This window comes from Adelges cooleyi, unplaced genomic scaffold (assembly GCF_023614345.1).
Source record: "Adelges cooleyi isolate 19-005CV unplaced genomic scaffold, UGA_ACOO_1.1 ACOO_flye_CR_arks_rails_tigmint_CR_PRNA_108, whole genome shotgun sequence".
In the NCBI taxonomy this organism is placed as follows: Eukaryota; Metazoa; Arthropoda; class Insecta; order Hemiptera; family Adelgidae; genus Adelges; species Adelges cooleyi.
The window spans coordinates 2,806,895-2,828,622 of record NW_026095761.1 but is presented as its reverse complement, the minus strand read 5'-3'; the positions used below and the strand labels follow the sequence as shown (position 1 = coordinate 2,828,622).

The 21,728-nt window shown below is 30.9% G+C and overlaps 3 protein-coding genes across 4 annotated transcripts; 1 reads left to right on the top strand and 2 right to left on the bottom strand.

Annotated features, from left to right (window-relative positions):
• Window positions 1–5,777: 5,777 nt before the first annotated feature.
• LOC126838461 (eukaryotic translation initiation factor 3 subunit C-like) lies at window positions 5,778–10,761 on the bottom strand. Its single transcript, XM_050572907.1, has 15 exons — window positions 10,682–10,761; window positions 10,487–10,605; window positions 9,783–9,915; window positions 9,340–9,716; window positions 9,139–9,269; window positions 8,761–8,908; window positions 8,403–8,665; window positions 8,032–8,244; window positions 7,811–7,964; window positions 7,521–7,736; window positions 7,298–7,438; window positions 6,930–7,068; window positions 6,631–6,824; window positions 6,224–6,566; window positions 5,778–6,153 (listed from the first exon to the last, which is right to left on the bottom strand). Exons 2-15 carry the CDS (start codon window positions 10,577–10,579, stop codon window positions 6,035–6,037), a joined length of 2,664 nt encoding a protein of 887 aa, XP_050428864.1. The 5' UTR covers window positions 10,580–10,605; window positions 10,682–10,761; the 3' UTR covers window positions 5,778–6,034.
• A 329-nt stretch (window positions 10,762–11,090) lies between these two features.
• On the top strand, window positions 11,091–18,274 carry LOC126841997 (flotillin-2). 2 transcript variants are annotated; one of them, XM_050578848.1, is made up of 4 exons: window positions 11,091–11,540; window positions 16,515–16,609; window positions 16,681–17,450; window positions 17,534–18,274. In XM_050578848.1, exons 1-4 carry the CDS (start codon window positions 11,492–11,494, stop codon window positions 17,892–17,894), a joined length of 1,275 nt encoding a protein of 424 aa, XP_050434805.1. In that variant the 5' UTR covers window positions 11,091–11,491; the 3' UTR covers window positions 17,895–18,274. The 2 variants fall into 2 exon arrangements, with proteins under 2 accessions (XP_050434805.1, XP_050434796.1); XM_050578839.1 differs by lacking the exon at window positions 11,091–11,540 and adding an exon at window positions 16,331–16,429.
• On the bottom strand, window positions 11,401–14,310 carry LOC126841988 (glucose dehydrogenase [FAD, quinone]-like). Its single transcript, XM_050578826.1, has 3 exons — window positions 13,488–14,310; window positions 12,399–12,714; window positions 11,401–12,314 (listed from the first exon to the last, which is right to left on the bottom strand). Exons 1-3 carry the CDS (start codon window positions 14,229–14,231, stop codon window positions 11,617–11,619), a joined length of 1,758 nt encoding a protein of 585 aa, XP_050434783.1. The 5' UTR covers window positions 14,232–14,310; the 3' UTR covers window positions 11,401–11,616.
• Window positions 18,275–21,728: the final 3,454 nt, after the last annotated feature.

Genomic DNA, 21,728 nt, shown 5'->3' with positions numbered 1-21,728 from the left:
ATGACATTATTATTATTATCTTCAACAATAACATTATTGACAATTAAAAAAAAAAAAATACAAAATTATTTAAGTAGTTTTAATTTTATGAAACCGTAATTTGATTTTGGTTTACTGTTTATCGTCAGCAGCAGCGGCTATCTCGATCGATTACTATAATAATACGACGATAATAACATTATCGTTTACCGATATTCTCATCCATGATTATATTGTGAGTTTACCGCTTTTTTCGATAAAGCCCATTATTCCAATTAGTGTACTACCTTTTGCGAGTTTTGCCGTCACTCGCTATCAAATATGTGCACAATGGGTACTTTGTTGTACTTGAAATGTGATAATATACAAAATAGTTCAAAACCGAACGTATTTGTTTATGACACTCGGAGTGAAATCTGCAAAGAAATGTACGACTTAATTACACACTTAGTTAATTGGTTAAAATTACAACTACCTATTTATATATTATGAAGTATAATACAAAAAAAAAACCAAATAAATAAACTGCACAATAATTGACGACTTCTTAGAGTTAGCTTTTAAGAAGACGGTTTACACCAAATTTTGATTTTTCCAGCGCATAAACTCGATTACACAGTATGCTCTTTACTAAGTTCAAGATAGATTTAATGCAAAAACACATTTCTAAAATAAAAACGATGACAAAGGAATGAAGGAATGTCATATCCTTTTTTAAAAATAATTCCTAGAAAAAAATGTACTATTATAAAACATGGCCGTATTCAGGGGGGGGGGGTTCAACTCAACTTCAAGTATTCCTGAAAATGATGTAAAAAAAAGAAAAATATTTTGATGTAAGTTTTCTTTTAACTTTAAAGCCTAAAATAGAATTAAATAATAATAAATACGTGATATTGTCGTTATCACTTATCGCCTGCTTAGGCTTATGGACACGCCAATGAATTTTAGTTTTTTTCGAATTTCGTTGGTGTACTTTATTGGAAGACGTCAATAAGGAGGAATACATTACTTATACCAAAACAAGCACTAGATAAAAGTCTAGAATTAACAAACCAGACATATAAAAAAAAGTTTTTTAAATTATTTTATTTTGAATTTAAATTGTAAGAATTGTACTGAGCAGAGAAACTTAGTACAATTATTTCGTATGTAGTTAATTCCGGTCCCTTACAGCTGTATATAATTAAATTATTATTAATATTTAAAATAAATTACTACATGTTTTGCTTACCGGTTACTTCGTATTAGGAATTTTATACTCGTTTCCAAACCACCTATGAGGTAGAGTATTTGGCTCGTTTTTTTTAATGTGGTATCTCCATCTACGATGATGCTCAAATTGTATTTACTGTACAACCACCAGAAATGTGTGGTAGGGGCGTTTCAAGCAATTGTGAACTTACGCATAGATGTCGATCCCGGCATAACTTAAGACTAACTTAAGACTAACTTAATGACTAATATATCCCGGTATCGACAGACTGAGCGGCCACGCAACAGACAATGGTGGACTTACGCATCGAAGCCGATCCGGGCATAACTTAAGACTAACTAATGACTAACTTAAGACTAACTTAATGACTAAAATATCCCGGTATCGACAGACTGGGCGGCCACACAACAGACAATGGTGGACTTACGCATCGAAGTCGATCCGGGCATAACTTATGACTAACTTAATGACTAACTTAATGACTAACTTAAGACTAACTTAATGACTACAATATCCCGGCATCGACAGACTTTGCGTATAAGAGGATACGAAGGAGGTTATCCAGTAAGGATCAAGGGATAGATATTGGTAATTTGATTTACAAAAAAATCTTGTTGGTGTAAAAATGGTGTGACTTGATTAACTGGACGCAAATTTTAAAGTAATTCATTTTTACTGAGCAGAAAATATGAGAGGTTTATGAACTATAACGAGAACGACAACAACGCGAAAGTGAAAAGTTACAAACGAAAAAATTGTTAAAGTAGTTTAGTTCAATTATCTGAAATGACAATAGTGCTATAATGTGTGAATTTACTTAAATAAATAAATTATAATTGTGAGGTTGTCCAAAATAATTTATAAAGGGAGAATTGAAAGTAAAATGGCATCATCGTACATAGACCTAATCCACACAGTACTTGACTTAGTAGAGGGGAGGGGAGGTAACTCTATTGTTTAGATATTTTAGCGTAGGTACCTACTAGGTATTATTTATTTTGCTTCCAAGTGAGACCAGAATATATTACTCAGAAATGTATCGATTTAGTTGAAAAAAATATTTCCAATAATTACACTCCCTTTTTATAAATTCGTCTGAGGAATACATTACTTATACCAAATCAAGCAATAGAAAAATGTCTAGAATTAACAAACCAGACATATAAAAAAATGTTTTTTCAATTATTTTATTTTGAATTTAATATGTAAGAATTTTACTGAGCAGAGAAACTTAAGTACAATTATTTCGTCTGTAGTTAATTCCGCACCCTTACAGCTGTATACAATTAAATTATTATTAATATTTAAAATAAATTACTACATGTTTTGCTTACGGGTTACTTCGTATTATTTATACTTATTAGGAAATGTATGATCGACCGCCACGTGTAAAAAATTGCACTTGAATCTAAAAAAAAATAACATAATATTAGTAAATAGTATTTAGTAATAATTGGATTTGGACTTTAGATTTGGTATCTAAATTATTATATATTAAGAGATTTCTACACAGCATGCTGGGTTTTTGCATTGCCTACTCTGAAGCCCGAATGTGAAATCGCCCTGTTAGACTCTCAAATGCTTAAATTAATTCACCAACTTTTAAAATTCCAAGTGTTCTCATAAAAGTTTTCTTTTTTTTTTTTGAAACAGTTATTATGAATAACAATGAGAGAGAAGAACATATTGCTGTATTATGTTACATAATATAATAACTGTATGTGTTCGAAATACCTACCATCAAGTCTCCAGGCGAAACCCCTTTTGAGTTTTTGGTCGCCTTCGGATATTTTTTTGAAATATCTTGAAGTTACGTCCAAACTTATAGTAGAACATGACAGTAATGTTTAAGTCGTTCGAAAAAGTAATTGTTTTAACGTAAAATATATCTGCAGAACGCTTCGACACAATGCATATTGTTCGCTGAAAATATTAAAATCTAAGTATTGACTTTTAATATACTATCAATATAAAATTGCTACGTCTTGTTATTCAAACAACAAGCAGAAGTTAACATAGAAACGAATTGTTTTCAGCAGTTAAAAACACACATAGAGTCAGCATAGGTTTGCAAATTTTGTGTTCAAAGAGATCCTATATTATATTATATTATATATTATAAAGGATCTCTTTGAACACAAAATTTGTTTTACATTATTGTTATTAATTTAGCATAGATTGAATTAATTGACAGAGTAATTGTGGTTGATAGAAGGGCGTATATAGTAGCTCGTCCAGTATGCATATGCGTTTTATTCAAACAATTATTTATTATAAAAATAATCTTGATCAAATGAAAGATGTAAAATTTAAATAATTAAATATTAATGAAAATGGTTTGGACATATTTTTAAATAATATGATATGGCATTGTTACTTTTTTTGACATTACAGACGAGTTGATACTATACCGTATACAAATGTACCCTATCTATAAAAAATGAAAATTATTCGTTATTGAAAAAATGCGTTGCAATTACAAATAAATTCACTTTTACTAGCATATTTAACAGTTAACAATTAATTTTCTTCAAGTATAGACTTTATATTAATAAAGCTTATTGGCTTTTGTTGTTCTATCATTAAAAAACAAGATTCTAGTTTATTTCCCTCTACTAATCATTAGACCTAGATACACATCGATTTACATGTCACTGGAAATCTCCATTAAGTTAGAAATAAAGGAAATACGATAATGATATAATATATATTCGTGAGCTAATCTAATTTCAAATATAGGTAAGACTTCTTGTTAAAACGTCTATAAGTCATGACATTATTATACCAGCAAACATGAAGCACTGATGTGCGTGGGATTCCATACTTAACCAATAACGATAAATGATAATAATATAGAAGAGGGTATGCCTATTGCCTCTGCACTAAAACAACAAATTTAATCAGCGTGCATAATGTAACAAAAAAAAAATCAACCATTTGAAAAAAATTAAAAAATTTTTAAAATTATTAACCGGTATTTTTTTTAAGTTTAAAAAGAAATTAACTTAAAATTTTGCTTCCTATAGGCAAGTATGTAACATTTTCACCATTCTCACAAAGTAAAAATTTTTATACGCGTTCGAGGATCCAAACTTTTTGGAAAGTTAAGTCACTTCTCTTTTGGTCCTTCTGTTTATACTTCTAATAAGTTACTGTTAATTGTCTCATTTTGACTTTTTACGTCACCCATTAGTCAAGTCTCTTGTTTTTTATTCTATTCATTTTCTGATAGAGTCTCTTTTCTCTTGAAATTGCTTCTATTCTGTTATATTAGTTATTGTTTTACAATGAAGTGTGGTTATTTTTTTTAATTTAGCATCTGGACCAACGATATTTTCTAAACCGCTGAACCGATCGCTTTGTGTTAATAGATCAGAAATCGTACTTGAAAGGTACTTTATTGGGCCAAAAATTAGAAAATTTCACCCCTTCTCCTTTAAAATCGATAAAAATACCCAACAAATGTACACATTTTTGAATTTAAAATTACTTTATAGTTATATCTAATTGCTTGATATAACTTCTTTATCAATAATCGAATTACTTCCAAATTTGTATGGAATATTTTTCGATAAAGTACTATCGATTTACTTTGAAAAAGATAAATCTAGTGTGAGGCTATAACTTTTCAAATTTATTAAAAAATCTTTAGTTAAATTTTTTTTTTTAAGGAAAAACGAAAAAAACAGGAAAATTACACTTTAACCATAGTAAATTTCCAGGTTGCTATGATTGTATTGAATCAATAGTCAACAGGTTTCTGAAAAATATTTTCATTAAACTGTTAAATAGGTAACAACGACAACACATTATTATAGACAGACGATCGACCTTAAATGTAGCTACACTTATATAAAAAATACAATTTTAATGACATTATTGATAATGCTTGATTAGATTATATCTGTGGCGGTCGAATGTATTGCTACATATCTATAGGTACGATCCTAAGCGTTTTTATTTTCAGTTATAACAATCTCTGATGGCCTGTGACCTCCCCCTCCCCACACTTGGTATTGGATTTTGTATTCTGATAAACAGTAGCAGCTTTGGCTATTCAAATTTATATTTTTTACAATTGTATTACAAGACATAATAGATATTAGATTATTTCCTAACACTCCAAACACTGGAGCTAAACAAGTCAAGTCCAATACTTACATTTCGCGTGGCTACGTTTTCAATTACAATAAATTTGTATATTTTGTGTAATTATATTATTTGTATAAATTAAATAGTGCTGATCTCATTTGTGTATGGGATAAGTCGAGAAAGACGTTTATTGAGATAATTTTTACAGATAAAAAAAAATCAACGAAGCATCATTGTTTTACTACAAAGGAAACTAAAACATTGAATTTATTTTTGTTAAAATAACCAAGAAATATTATTGTTAGGACTATAATGAACTTGCTTTCAAGCCAAGATTTAGTGTAATTACTAATTTCACTAATAAAACCTATTTTTTTATACATTGAACCTTTCGCTTAGTTAAAAACATAAAATTTCTTATTTTAATTTTGTAATTGAACAGCAATTAAAAGTAGTTTACTCATAAGGTAATATCAAACAAAGCGTTAGGTATTGTTTCTTAAGAATTTATTTGTGAAACAAACAAACACTACAAACAGCTTACAATTTAAATACATCTACAGCTAGTATAATAATTATTTATAAAATAAAATGAAAAATTATTAATAAATTATTAAGAAAGTAAATCTATTATTTATAACTCAATTTGCAAACAATAGAAAATAATTTAATGAGATTAAATGAATCAAAATCTCCAATAATATTGTTGTATGTGAAATGACAGTAGAAATGTGATTGTTTATAAAATTAATAAGCCCGGTTTTCTCTTCGTTGTCTGTTCCAATCTTGTCCACCACCTCCTTGTCGTCCATAGTTCTGCCTATATTGTCCCTGGTTTTGGTTACCACCTCTTGGGAAGAAGTTACCTATAAATGAATAAAAAAGACCATTAACAAATAACTAGTTAATGCTGACAAATCAAAGTATTTTAATTACCTTGCTTCATTTCAAATATTCTCTCATTAGAATCTACAAAGTTGTTGACCTTGTCAGCCAATTGAAGAGCAAGCGACTGTAACCTGCTGGGTTCGCTACGGTGCATGACAACTGTCTGGGTAGGGTCGTCGAGAGAGGCCATTAGTTCTTCATTGATTATCATTTTTGAAATAATCGAATGAGTCGAGGTTTTTGGAAGTTCAAACATTTCAGATAAGGTTTTCATTGAAATTGAATTGTACACGTGTGAATAAGTGAACAAGTATGTGCGTAACGATTCCTCTTTGATAAGACGCTCCAACATATCTCTTACTCTTTCGCTTTCGTAGAACAATTCCCAAACCTGTGACAAACATTATGTTTAAATTAAATCACTGAACGTGTCATTGTAATAATAGAGACAATACTTTGGCATTCATTTTCTCGTTAATAATAAAATTGCGAGAGGCCAACCAGTTTCCGTTTCTCATCGCTTTACTCGCAGCAACTACATGTTCACGCATCGACTCTGGAGGACCTACTAATGATTGCCTTTCACTTGATCGCAGTTGTTGATAGAACGTTTTCGATATCATGCGTCGTCTGGCATCAAACTCGTGTGCTAAAATGGAGATTATCAAATTACGCATACAAATATTATAATATTACATTCTACACAGCTAATATCTATTGATAACAAATTGTGCATTATTGAATACATAATTACCAGCCATGTATGGGATTTCAATAAGCATAGCTGATACGAGGTAAACACACTCCAATAGCTCTAAATTTATGTGCATATGGAACGGCATTTGTCTCTGTTTTTCAACTTTTTCTTGTTCTTTACTACGCTCATGTTGCCTCTGAAAATAAAACACAAATATATACAATTTATAAATAATTGAATATTTCGATACTGCCCAAATTCATTTGAAAAGTATCGTAAATTGTTATTAATTGTTAATGGTAACCCCAGTGCTATTATTAAAATATTAGTATATATTTTTTTAATCCTTTTTGAACACCATTTTTCCTCCCCTCAAAAAAAAAAAAAAACTTGTTTTTTTGTTTTATTTAATTAACGATCCTTACTTGTGGAAGCAATCCTTGAGCCAACAATTCTTTTACTTTACCAGTGGTCATTAGATCAACTAAACAATTGTGAGCATCTTTTATGTTGCCTTGACGGAAAGCGCACAATCCAATGTGAGCCATCGTACGGTTGTAAAGAATCTAGATATTTAGTAATGAAGACATATATCAGTTTTCTCCTCGTGTACAACGTATTTGCTATATTATTATGAAAAATATTTACCTGAGTAGAGGGATCTGAATGTTGAATGGTTTCTTGCAAATGAGACATAAGTACTAAATCTCTAGCTTGGAACCAATTGTCATGAAGAGCGTGATGGTATACATGACACAGAATAGCTCTTGTTCGTAAACGATCGGTGCCGTCCTTATCGTATATGTACTTGCATAAATTTTCCATAATCTGGACATTGGTTTTATGAGACGCTAATATTTCTCCCTGCAAAAGAAATAAAAACAAAAAAATACTATTTAAGATTTCTCATAATAAGTTTTTAATAATTTCATTATCACTTTTTTTTGTTTCAAAACCAACGGGTCGAATTTGTAATACAGATGATCGATTTTTCGCATGTACACTCGGCAAATTTCCGTATCAATGTTTTGATGTTCCAAGAACAACTGGACTTTATCAATAATTTCACACACACGTTTTTCGTCCTTTAGTCTAAATTATATTGTAATTTGTACATGAAATTATAATAATTTATTTGTTCAGAACAATATTTACTAACCTTTGTACATAATCATTGCTATGAGGATCACATTCCTTTAAGAGTTTAGTGAACTCTTCGTCTAATCTTTCGACAATTGTAAGAATACAACCTCGTACTCGGAAATTAGGTTTATCTAAAGTTTCAGCATCTTCTGCCACCGATTCGCCGATAAATATTGTTTCTTTGGCGGGAAGAATTAAATCTAGAAGCTCGACTATACAGTCCAACAACCTAGAGGAGAAGATTAGAAATGTAGACTAACTTAAATTTGTTTTAATTTAGAATTTTAAGTTAACATAATTATGTATTACAATTGTTTAATAAAAAAAACACTTGAAATATAACCTATTTTTGATTTAAAAACTAAGCTATGAAAACGTTTGGCGTACTTGCTCCAAATTTCTGGTTTCATCGCGTCAGACACTTTTGGGTTGTAGTCAAAAATTGACGATATGATTGACATTTTAATTTTTGTTCTTAGCCCTAATCCCAAATTATGAGCTTCCGATATTAACAACAGTTCATGAAGTAATTCGATTTGTTCTCTACGGTCAGTGCGCTTCTTTCCTCTAGCTGCTACTACTTCAGACAATTTACGTAAAACTGCTTCAGGAGTGATTTCTGCGTCTTTAGCAAACATTTTTGGTTTTTCCTAAGAGAGAATAAAAAAGACAATAACAGTTTTACTTTTCTATTGTGAAGTACAAAGCAAATAGTGGTAGCAATAATTTAATTTTGTTATTTTACAGATGGAATAGCTACTCCTCTTCGGACTTTTTGCCATTCGCTATCACTTTCATCCTCTTCTTCACGTTTTGGTTTCTTTAATTTTTCCTTCCTCTCTTTATTTCTGTCTTTCCTATCTTTCTTTTCGTCATCATCTTTGTCCGTCGACCTAAAGCACATAAAAACCAATCAATCAATATATAAAATTTTATGTTTTTATAAAGATGTCCATTTGACACATTATTAATTTGTATGAACATAGTTAAGCTATGCTGCCCTCCTAAGCAAAAATTCCGTAAGTAAAAAAAAATTTAAAAACCTATTAAACCAAGTACTTTAACGCCCTATATAACACGGTTAGGCCATGCATGTCGACATATTGTAAAATAAATAGCTTACTTTTTCAAAAATCGTTCCCTTATACTTTGATACTGTCCTTCGTCTTCACTGCTTGAAGAAGAACTTTCGGAATCACTGCCCCAATCAAACGAATCATCACTGTCAGAATCATCACCAGCTGCTTTAGGAGCCTAAATACACAGGGCAAAAAATTGTAGGAATAAAATACATATACATTAGAAGAACGGATTAAATTCTTACTTTGGGCACTTTCTCTTCAGTTTTTTTAAACGAAGCAGCAGGAGCCTCGTCTTCACTTTCACTTTCATCAGAATCAGCTTCTGCATCGTCTTTTTGGTCTTCTTCCTCGTCAGGAAGCTCAGGGTTTTCGCGGAATTTAGCTAAATCGCTTTCAAAGTCCTTGACATATTTCCTGAATTTTTGCCTCAATGAAGCTAAACTTTTAGAATTATTTTTAGATAAGTTTTTACGTCCTATACGATCATCCCAAACTTCATTAATAAAGTCTTCCATTTCAACAAGACAACGAACAAAAAAACGAGGAGCCACTCCATTTTCTTCTTTTAGTATAACAGCATTGTACGCTTTCATATAAGCACGAGTTAAATCCTCAAAACCTATAAAATTTATTAGAAAAAATGATATAATATATTAGGATTAATCTATTAATTATTTAAACTCACTTGTCAACAAGCTACTCATGTCTTTGATTTTCTTATGGTTTCTGATTTGTTTAATAGTCATGTTTAAGTCTTCATAGCGTTTTTCTTTTAAAGACCGTACAATACGTTTTGTATCCTCTTCATCATCACTGAACTATATTATAACAAATAATAACGTAAAAAAAAACAATATGAAAAATGTATTAAATATAATCAGGAAAGATGATGTGTTTATATGCAAGTTGAACTATTATAGTTTATATTACTTCTACTGTAGGTTTCTCATTTAGTTGTAAAGGAAGGATTATAAAACACAAAGATGATTATGCTCTTGGGCAAGTTGAAAAATAAAATACAATTTTAGATCACTAAAAAGATAATCGTAGAAAATTGTTGAGGTAATTGATATAAAAAAAGAAGTGAATGGATGTTATAAATTAAGACATAAAAGTTAGTGGAGTGTTTAAAAAATGGTGACCTATTGGCTATCGAGAAAGTTGAATAAGAATTAGGTACCTATAGAACATTGTAAAGAGACAAGAGTACTTATTTAAAGAGATTTTATCGACTGCTTACTTAGGATTTTACACGTAAGACCTAAGATAATTCACTTATTTTAAATTCTCAAAATTTAGTTTAATATTGAATACTTAATAATAAATACTTTAATTGCAGGCAGAAAAGAGAGCGAATTCGTTTTGTTAATCAATTTTATTCCAACATACCGTGAAATTGGCGGTAGGCTGCCGGATAACCTGTTCTTCTTCAGACGAGCTATCGGATTCAGAATCCGAGCCGGTGGCGAAAAATCTGCTCATTTTGAATGCTTATTCTTGAATAATAACTAAAACATAAATTTAATTTAAATTCTAATCATAGGAATAGAAACAACACAATTTTATTTGAAATTGATTAGGTACCTATTCAATTACACAGGAAATGTGGTACGAAACCGGATAGGTATGCATTACCGGCGGTAGCCACCAGAAATGATGCCTCCATAATGATAAGCGATATCACACCACGCCGAGTAACAGTGTTGCCAGTATTAGGTAAATACACTGGAACTACTGCAGCAGCTAGTAATAATAATAACTCATTTTTTTTCATTATTCAATTATTATAATAATAATATCAATTCAAATTTGAAAATTTTCTAGGTAGATAATAAATTATTGTTTTATTTGATCCGGTTTATTAATTGATTGAGATGAGTTATCATAATCTAAACTCGTGTTTAAAAGATGATTTAATTTCTATTATCTGGTTTGACTGTTTTTCGGCGTCTTATGTGCCCGGTTTAAGGGTTTGAATGTTGTTATGTTATGCAAATATAATTTTCTATAATATGTTATCTCAATTATGCAATAGGCGTTAGCCGAATATTATTGTAGTGTCTTCTAGTCCATTAGTATTTAGTACCTATAATATCTAAAATCAATGTAGATTCCTCTAGTCATTATTCATTCACCAAGTTGCCAGTGGGCTTGTAATTAAATATTAAGTGTGTTCAGTGTTGGCTGTTGATGATTATCGAATAGTAATAATTGCATTAAATTAAATTAATTGTAGTGGTTTTTTTTAACAAACCTCCGTTTTTTTTTACATTATCTAAAGTTTGTATGTTAAAATTAATAGATATTAAAAAAACACCATATTTTATATTTTGGTTTACCGCAATTTTTAATGACTTAGAAGTATAATAAAAAAATACAAAAAACGAAAAAAAAATGGGACAAATACATACTGTTGGTCCAAACAAAGCTCTTATAGTATCTGGTAAGTATTTACAATTATAAAATAATACTCAACGTGTTTGTGAAATTATATAAACTATTAGGTTATTCATAAAACATTAAACATTTTTGAAAATTTGGGGCCAATCACTTTTTATTAGGTCTGCTGCTTTTTCTCCAATCATTACAGTAGGAGCATAAAGATGTGCTCTCGGAACGTGTGGTAATATTGAAGAGTCTACTACTCTTAGCCTTTCGATTCCAATGACTTGTAATTTGTTGTTTACAACGTCACCCATCCTGCATGTACCACATTGATGATGTAAACTAGTTATTGTGTACTTCGCTAAACATGCCCAGTAATCATCTGATTTGAACTGGAGCTTATCGCATTCTGGTATGGGATCAGGGTATATTGTTGCACCTAAATCTTTAAAAGCTTTAGTTTCTTCTACTAATTTTACTATATACTTAAGACTATAAACAGATGTATCCAAATCAGTTTTGTTTTGATAGTATCCATAATGTAAAATTGGCCAGTGCCAAGGATTTTTGTCTTTTAACGTGACTTGTCCACGTGCGTCTGGTCTTAATAGCATAGGTACTATATTAAACGTATCACCAGTCGGTGATAAAGAGAGAAATATAAGTTCAACTTCCTTGCCAGCCGGTGATTTTATATAACCTAAACCTTCTACTCCTCCTGGTACAGTTAAAGGTCCTTCACCAAAATTAAACCAATCGTCGAATACCAATAGATCTGACAAAGCTTGCTCGCTGATTGCTACTCCTGTTCTATTGATTTTAAACCTTAAACCTAAACAATAATTTTATAATATTATAAACTGATATAATTTTAATTGAAAACATATACTTCAAAATATAGGTTTTTTTGTAATACCAGTTGTTCCATAATGGTCTTCTAAGTTTCTGCCAACAGGTAAATCTTGGATCACTGGTATTCCAAGTTTTTCTAGATGTTCTTTTGGTCCAATTCCGGACAGCATGAGTAATTGAGGTGAATTAATTGGTCCAGCTGATAAGATGACTTCCTTTTTGGCCCATACTCTCCTGGTTTTCCTTTTTTTAACAAACTCTACACCAATAGCTTTTTTTGTTTGGGGATCAATCAGTATTTTGGTCACTCTGCAAAATATTGCGACATGAAGATTCTGACGGTTTTTCACTGGGCGAATATATGCTTTAGCCGCACTCATCTGCGAAAAAAACAGTATTTATTATGAGTATTTAATATTTAGTCAAAACTCAATAGCCATCATGATTGATGCAATATTATTTTAATTTTATAGGATAGCTTAGAGAACATAAAATTGTAGCAGTTTCCATGTCCACATATTTTTTATAGTTTAAAAGGCTCATTTAGAGACATCCCGCCTCCTCTAAGAAGGAGATTTCGTAACAATTCGCTTACAGAGACGGATTTTTTGCTATAAGAAAATAATAAAGGTTGGTTTTATATTTTTTATTATTAGGAGAAAGCTAAACTCCTGTTTTTTAAAAGTTCGAAGTAGGACATTTTTCACAAAATTTTAGTTTAAAGTTCAAACTGAAGTATACCTATAGTATATATTAGTACCACAATGAGTATTCTTTCAAAGGTAACTAATTTTTTATCAGATTATTATTTTTCTTAAAAAATGTTCTATCCTAAACAAAGCTACGAAGAATCCGTTTGGCTTTGTGCATGATGGATTTAAAGCAAAAACACTCATTCACAAATTAGCACAATATAATATTTCTGAGAGCTATATTTTTGCTAAACTGAAAGTTTTCTATTACTTAATGAACGAGAACTTACTTATATATTTTTAAACAGCTACAACTTTGTTACTAACTATAATTTTTAAAATCTTAATATGATAATAAGTCTAAAACTACTCTATAAAACTGATTTGAGTGACGAGGATTTTTTTACATAAAAGTGTATGTGTGTGGTCATCATAAATTAAATGTATAAAATTGTATTTACTCTGTGTCCGTTTATTGTTGTAGCTTGTATACGTGAAATTCCATTTTCTGGTTCAACTGTGTAATCTATGTTTTTCCTCAATCCCAATTCGCCTCCTGCTTCTATAAACTTGTCAACGAGTGGTGTTTGATATTTTATTCTTTCGACGTGCAAATTCCCTTTGTTAGAATGAAATTCTGAATTCTGATATTCTGGTATCGAGTTGTTTTCAGATTTCAAGAAATAGGGCAATACATCTTTGTAAGACCAACCAGTATTTCCAAGTGCCGCATAACTATCATAGTCTTTTTTGCTCCCTCTTGTATACAACATATAATTTATGATTGATGAGCCGCCTAAACCTTTTCCTTTTGGCCACGAACAACGCTTATTTTCACTACCTAAACATCCATTTTCGGTGGGTTCGGTACTGTATCCCCAATTGTAGTCTGTCGATTGGAAGTATGGGGCGGCAGCTGGAATATCCGTGTACACAGATTCATCTTGTCCAGCTTCCAATATTAACACTGACGAGTTATAATTTTCCGACAAACGATTTGCAACAACACTTCCTCCTGGACCTGATCCAATAACAATAAAATCATACTCACGCAGTATGGGCTTATTGCCTAGGTATGTGTTTTCTCTAAAAGATATTCCTTGTTGAAGATACTGTCCGTAGAGTGATTGAAAAATGTCAACGAGAATCGATTCAACGTAATATGTGGTTGAAAATAAAATAAAAAATATAATATTGGTTTTCATGGTGAAATGAACTATTCAAGACAATGCTCTTGACCATGAACAACTGTTGTCCTTGGTCTTAACCTGAGGAATAGCCGTTATATTTTAGGTCATCCCCTCCTCCACTTTTAGTAGGTCTATACTCATTACTTATAGTGAATGTAATATATAATCCCTACTTGGTATAATCATGTACAGTTAAGTATTACGTAGTCTGTTCTTGCGAAAACAACCACGTTTGTTAGGTTGTTGAACTTCTTAATGTAGGTTATTTGGCATTGAACTTGTTTTATAACCATAAAAAATAAATTACTACATTCTGCTTACGATGTTTATAATTGTATACTAATAAACACAAACAATTAATATTATATATTGTCAGTGCAATTTAAATTTTTGGTTGTACTGTGACAAAATAAGGGCCTACACAATAATGAACGTATCCATTATAACATTTTTTTTATAAGACATTAGTTTTTTTTTTATATAGGACATTTCTGGGAATTTGTTAAATCTAAAGTATTTATTTAGGTATGTACATTAAAACCTGTTTGAAAAATTGAGGTAGTACCTTCCATACTTTAAATGTTAACAGTTAAATATAATCATCGATACCACTGATATAGACAATTGTTACAGCATTTTTGTAATAAATGACCTTGGCTTATATAAACATTTGATGGGGTTAACAAAGAAAACGCCACTAAGTTTTACTAACAATATTAAAGTTAAAAACGTAAAAAGAAAATTCGTTTTCAAAAAAAAGTATTTATTCGTAAAAGTTAAAAATTAAAAATGTATTTATAATTAAATATTTCCCCAAAAACATATATAAAACCGAGAAAAACAGAACTATCGAGGAAATGTAAAATATAATATTTGCAGTTTAAAATGTTATAAAAATTACAAATAAAAACTAAAAAAAATCGATCATCAGGAAAAAAGTTATTGTCTACAGACACATAAAAAAACATCATTATAAAACCAAAAAATATAATTTTTGTCATTCGGAAAGTAAAATATTTTTATTAATTTAAACGGTAGCTTAGGTCGTTGACGTTTAATTCATTTACATGATTTAATAGATCGATTCCTATTATTTAAAAGAACTTGATTATTTTTTTTTTTTGGCGTGTTCTGGCCATAAATGCTTTTGTAAAGTCGAGCAACGTTTGTAATTTCGCACAATTTTCTCAGTTTCTAGTGTGAAATTAAACGTGGTTCAATTTTTTTTCTATTGAATTTCGAATTTATTTTTTAGGAAATTTGTATTTTTAAGGTATGTCTTTTTCTCTTAACATTTTTTTCAAATCCAAAGGGTAGCCCTGTTTTTTTGAAAAATGTTCGGTATTTATTCTGATCCCTTAATAAAAGAATTGGTTAATTATAGTCTTACGGTCGGTGTTAAATATTTGATAACTTAATTCGGGAATCTTTAAGAGGGATTACCGATTCTTAAGCTCCCCGCCTCTCCTTATTTACGCCTCTGGGCTGTGACGGTTTTTTTCGCACCATCTGACCAGAACATTCGTGTAGCATCACAAAAATTGTCGATTTTGAATTGATTTTACGATGACTAGTATTACAAGCAAGTCATGCATTAATCAAAACATTGTCGTTTATAATGTGTAATTTTTTCGAAAAATCCATGACCCGCGTTTTCGAAAATGTCTGGCTAAATAATTACTAAAGTATTATAAACTCGTTTAGTTACAGTATTTCGTCCATACAATGTGTTCATTAACCATTAGGTTGTCTCATTAAACGTTTAAGGACCGGCATTGTTAAAAATGATTGCTCATTCGCAGTTACACTGGCAAATTCATAAGGCAAAAACAATCACGCCGCGTTTTTTAATGCGGTGACCTAAATCGCTTATTTCGTTTTGCAAAGTATACTTTATTTCGAATATTTTCAAACATATACCGAAATAAAAGTACCGTTATTTTGACGTCTGATTTTGTTCTGGCTTCATGTGTATGCAAATTTATTCCTCGTGACCGCCCAGTATAAGTTAGTAGAACACGAAAAACAGCGGAATTCGTTATACCAGCTATTGTTTTTTGAACAGACTATTATTAAATTCCTTGTATGAATTGTTTTTGATTTAATAATTAGAAAGCCAGGCGTAGATTTTATTATATAATTGTTCATGGCCAACGATGTTGAAACACACCGGTTTTCCTTAACGACGGCCCACGTGTCATACCCGTATGTCGGTAATTTTCCTTCCAAGAACGTTGCTGCAATGTTTATATTTTACAACGGTCGTTGTGTTAATATTTATTTATATTATCATTTCAGGTGGCTGCTGCGGTTCGACCAAACGGAACACCGTGGTTGGAGGATGGGCTTGGGCTTGGTGGTTCATAACAGATGTTCAATATCTGTCTCTCGAGGTAATAACAATACAGCATTGTGCCAATTTGGGCGGGGTCGTTGTTTTTAATCACTTTTTTTTCCCCTTAAGGTTATGACGTTAAATCCTGTATGTGATAATGTGGAAACTGTACACGGCGTTCCCCTCACTGTTACGGGTGTTGCTCAGTGCAAGATCATGAAGGCCGATGAACTCTTACAGACAGCATCAGAACAATTTCTCGGTAGGACCACTTCCGAAATCAAGCAAACCATCTTGCAAACTTTGGAGGGTCACCTCAGAGCTATATTGGGTACATTGACCGTCGAAGAAGTTTACAAAGATAGAGATCAGTTTGCATCACTCGTAAGGGAAGTTGCAGCGCCGGACGTCGGACGTATGGGCATCGAAATACTATCGTTCACTATAAAGGATATATACGATAATGTCCAATATTTGACATCTTTGGGCAAAGCACAGACGGCAGCGGTGAAACGAGATGCTGATATCGGTGTTGCACTGGCTAACCGAGATGCGGGTATAAGAGAGGCAGAATGTGAAAAATTGGCAATGGATGTCAAGTACGGTACCGATACGAAAATTGAAGACAATTCGAGAATGTTCAAATTACAAAAAGCTAAATACGATATGGAAGTGAACTCGATCAAAGCTGAAGCCCAACTAGCATATGAGCTGCAGGCTGCCAAAATCAGACAAAAAATTAGAAATGAAGAAATACAAATTGATGTTGTTGAAAGAAAGAAACAAATTGAAATTGAAGTTCAGGAAGTGGAACGAAGGGAAAGAGAACTTAATGCGACTGTCAGGTTACCGGCAGAGGCCGAAAGTTATCGTGTTCAAGCAATTGCAGAGGGTAAAAAGTAAGTGAAGTGTTTTATAAATTTTATAATATTTATGGTCTTTATAAGCCACAATTATACAATGAATTACTAAACATTTTCAGGACTCAAACTGTTGAAGAGGCGACAGCCGAAGGTGAACGAATAAAGAAAATCGGTTTAGCCGAAGCAACCGCAATAGAGGCCGTTGGCAGGGCCGAAGCACAGGGAATGTTGTTGAAGGCGAACGTGTTTAAAACTTATGAGGAAGCCGCCGTGATGGCTTTGATCATGGATGCCTTACCGAAAATAGCAGCCGAAATAGTGGCTCCATTATCAAAAATCGATGAAATTGTCTTGTTAAGTGGTAACGGCAATATAAGTACTGAAGTTAATCGACTAGTAGCTCAACTACCACCAGCTGTTCAAGCTTTATCTGGCGTAAATTTAACCAAAGTTCTCTCGAAAATCCCAGGTGCCCAATAATTATTTATTACATTAAGCACTATTGATTTTTGATATTGTGTTCAGATGTAGTGTTTTGACCACAAACAAAATAATAATAGCCTAAAAAATATTATTTTTATTATTTTATTGCTTTAAATTGTATTGAATGTAGTTAATGGAAAATATGCTTCTGAGTTTATGCTTTCACAATTATACATTTCTTAACTTATTTGTTATCTAAACTAAACTTTATTAAAAAACTACTTTTTGAAGTTTTTTTACTTATTATACTAAACTTAATGATATTTATTTAGTTTTTTATTTTTTATTCACTTGCTTTACTTTTTGAAAAAAATGTTACTAATATTTTGTAATTGTATTTTTTTATTACATTATATGCATATTTTTTATTATGAGTATTTTGTGATTTCAAAATTATTATTGATTTTTTCTTAATACAGAATGACTAAACAAGTTATTATTATTTTTCTTCATTCTACAAGCTCAATACATTTCATTTATTTTGGGGTTGCTGTGGTTGTTCGTTAGGTGGCCACTTAAAAGTAAGTGTTAATTTTAATTATACATAGTTACATATAACTCAATTACTCAAACATTTGCTCGTACTGTTGATTATTTGAAAAATAGTATATGAACATATTTTTGAATAATTACTTATTATTAACATTAACAGACATTTTGTGTTCAAGCATCTACAAAATTAAATTGGACGTATGGTTTAGGGCTAATTGTTTAGTTAGGGCAAAAATAATGTAGTCTAGAATTTAGAATGATACTGTGAAGATCTTTTGATTAACCGTTAATCGCTATCAAGGGACAGAATGTTGATGAAAAAGTGGTTTTAATCAATTTATACCATGTCAACTTATTTGCAGATTAATATGCATTAGATTTGGGATGTATTTTTAATGTATACATTGTGCTTGAAATCATTTTTGGAGGTAAAAAATTACAATGTTTAAAAAAACCAAAAATATTTTTTAAATAAATTACAACATTTTCTCTTACAGCAAAAAAAGAATGGTGTTATTTGTTTTTAAATTGATCACAAAAAACAAAAAATTCGATTAAATTGATGCTGACAACAGTTTTTTAAAGAAAAAATATGTAAATATTATAGAACTTTACTATATTTAACTAAGTTTAACTGTCAGACCTTAAGTCTAAAAATCAAAATAAAGAAAAAGTCTTCACCCATTCTAAGGGTAAGGGTTAAACATAAGTATGTTATTGATTATTTCACTGTGTTTAGGTAGGTACTAAATCGAAAAAAAAAAAACCACAAAAGTTGGCTGCTATTTCGACATTTTTTCAATCTAATAATTCTTATCCAATCGAGTTCAGCCTTTGATAAAATCTTTGATTAAAGTCTGCCACACGATCTGTGTCATTTTTTTACGTTTTTAGTTAACTGTAACGAATCGACTTTACCAATAGGTAATTTATGACAAAATCGTTGGGCAGGATAGGTACATGAGTACTTACTTACTGTAATTTAATAACAAAAACAGGTCTTGGACTTATGTGTTGAAGATCCATGCAAGTTATTAGTAACAAACGTAAAGTCGTAACCTTGTATAATGGGCCGTGAGTAATAAAAAAACACTGATATATTACTTTCAAGTTTTAAAAATACCCAATTTAGTAGACAACTGACAAGAGCCAATGCAATTAAATTACTTCAATAATAATTATTATGATGCTGTATTGTTGTTTTTTTTATATTTTTACGTTAATCCTTATTTAACTATTCGTAATAAACCCAGAATGTAATCATAATGCCATTAAGATTGTTGTCTCATAATTCGTATACTAGTATACATGTATATTAGGGTGGACTAAACAGCTTTTTTTTTTTGTTGGGACATTATGTCATTTTATGTAAAAATGTAAAAATTTCATTAAAATAAACATTTTTTTCAGAGATAAAAAATACTCTAGCGAGAATGTGAAAAGAATTAATATTGACGGAGATGCAGGCACCAAAAGATAAAATTTTAAAAAAAATACTGATTATTCACCTTTAATTTTTTTTTGAAGCTTTATGAAGGTTTCTAGTATTTTATCTATTTTCTCAATTACAAAATAACGTGACCCTAGTAGTAATTTCCCATGAATTGGGTACGTTGCGTATAAATCGTGACACGTTTTAAATCATTTTATTGCAATTTTAACGAAAACTAGGAAATTAATTTGATGCCGGGGTAATTTTGGGCACACATTATAATATTGTTCACTTAAAAAATTATAATTGAATACCTAATAAATATCGTTACGACGCCCATTAAAAATTGCAAGATTATTTTACAAAATAATAGTCAGATAACCACATTTCATCAAATCCCCTACTCCGCCACTAAGATGGACATTTTTACTATTTTTGTTTGTCTAACTTAACCTTCTTCTTGGGTATTAACGGCCACTAGGACCATCCCGTCAAACAACCAATCCTCCAAGTCTCTCTGTCAGCTGCTTTTGTTTTCCAATCTGGACCACCATTCAGTGATTGTACGTCCCTCTTTACTACGTCTTCCCATCGTAAACGGGGTCGTCCAAGAGGTCTTTTCCCTTCTGGATTCTTTGCCAATACCATGTGTAATAGTGGGTTCTGACTATGAGCACATGCATTTCCTTGTCGAACTCCCGTGTCTTTCGGAATAGTTGTCTGAGAATAAATATTTGGTCCATCGTAGATGTTGATCGTTCAAAGCCTCCTTGATAATCGCCAATGGTTTGCTCTGATTTTGTTTTTATCCTTGACAAGATACAGTTCGCGAAAACTTTATACGCAACACTTAGAAGGGCAATTCCTTGATAGTTATTGCATTCTTGTCTGTCTAACTTAACCTTAACAAGTAAAAACATGTCGGTTGATTTATTTATCATAGAACATGTGTATAGTATATGAGTGTGAATAGTACATAAAAAAATACAAGCAAAACTATTAATTAAAAAAAAAAAGTATGAATTGTTTACCTAACAAAGTGGCTTAAAGTCGCTAGTAACGTACCACGTGCTAGGAACTTAACAGATTAATTATAGTGATTATAATTAAATGTCGTTTCACTATATAAAGGATTAATTACTGTTAATGTTGCATGACGAAGCAATACCTGACCAGGGTTAAGGGCATAGGAAAAATAGTATATTCTAATAATATTGTAAAAGAATAATGATTGTCAACATCGACAGCTGCCGTTGCTTTGAACTTGGTGCGGGCAAATGAAACAATGACTATGGAAAACGCAACTGAAGTATCATCAATGTGTGGTAAGAGTTATAAATAATTGTTGATCAATGGGAATGCGCAATATTATAACACACAAGAAGTCTAATTGGTCAGATTAAAAAGAGGGCATGATTTAAAAGTTTAATTTTTAAAATGATAAATCGGAATTCTTGGAATTTCCTTGATTACTTTGTAGAAAAAAAACCCTTGAATTAGGCCAGTCATTTAAACATTATGTCTGTAGTATTTTGCTACCATTTTTATTATTGTAATTTGCTAAATGTATAACACTTAGGCTTATTATTAGGCTTCATTAAGGCTTAGGGGAATGTTCGTTGCCTACAAAGTTGGGAATTATTTAGACGAATCATCTTGGATTTGGTCGAATAAAAAAAAGTATTCGAAGAAATCATCTTAGATTTGGTCGAATAAAGAGACTATTCAAATAAATTAGTTATTATTGGTTATTCGAATAAAAAATTCCCAACTCTGCCTGCAGAATTCAATATGTTGCTATAAAACAGAAACTAAAATCACAAAGAGTCAATACTTAATGAAACGTTATTTCATTAGATATACCCTGATCAAGTTACAAACTGAAATATAATTTACAATCTTAACAG

Coding starts and splice junctions, on each gene's coding strand:
- LOC126841997 (XM_050578839.1), top strand. CDS start 16,363: ATGGCCAACGATGTTGAAACACACCGGTTTTCCTTAACGACGGCCCAC. Junction 16,430..16,514: donor CGTGTCATACCCGTATGTCG/GTAATTTTCCTT, acceptor TTATCATTTCAG/GTGGCTGCTGCGGTTCGACC. Junction 17,451..17,533: donor GCAATTGCAGAGGGTAAAAA/GTAAGTGAAGTG, acceptor AAACATTTTCAG/GACTCAAACTGTTGAAGAGG.
- LOC126838461 (XM_050572907.1), bottom strand. CDS start 10,579: ATGAGCAGATTTTTCGCCACCGGCTCGGATTCTGAATCCGATAGCTCG. Junction 7,439..7,520: donor ATTCAGATCCCTCTACTCAG/GTAAATATTTTT, acceptor CTAAATATCTAG/ATTCTTTACAACCGTACGAT. Junction 6,154..6,223: donor AATATTTGAAATGAAGCAAG/GTAATTAAAATA, acceptor ATTCATTTATAG/GTAACTTCTTCCCAAGAGGT.
- LOC126841988 (XM_050578826.1), bottom strand. CDS start 14,231: ATGAAAACCAATATTATATTTTTTATTTTATTTTCAACCACATATTAC. Junction 12,715..13,487: donor CAACAATAAACGGACACAGA/GTAAATACAATT, acceptor TTTTTTTCGCAG/ATGAGTGCGGCTAAAGCATA. Junction 12,315..12,398: donor AGACCATTATGGAACAACTG/GTATTACAAAAA, acceptor ATTATTGTTTAG/GTTTAAGGTTTAAAATCAAT.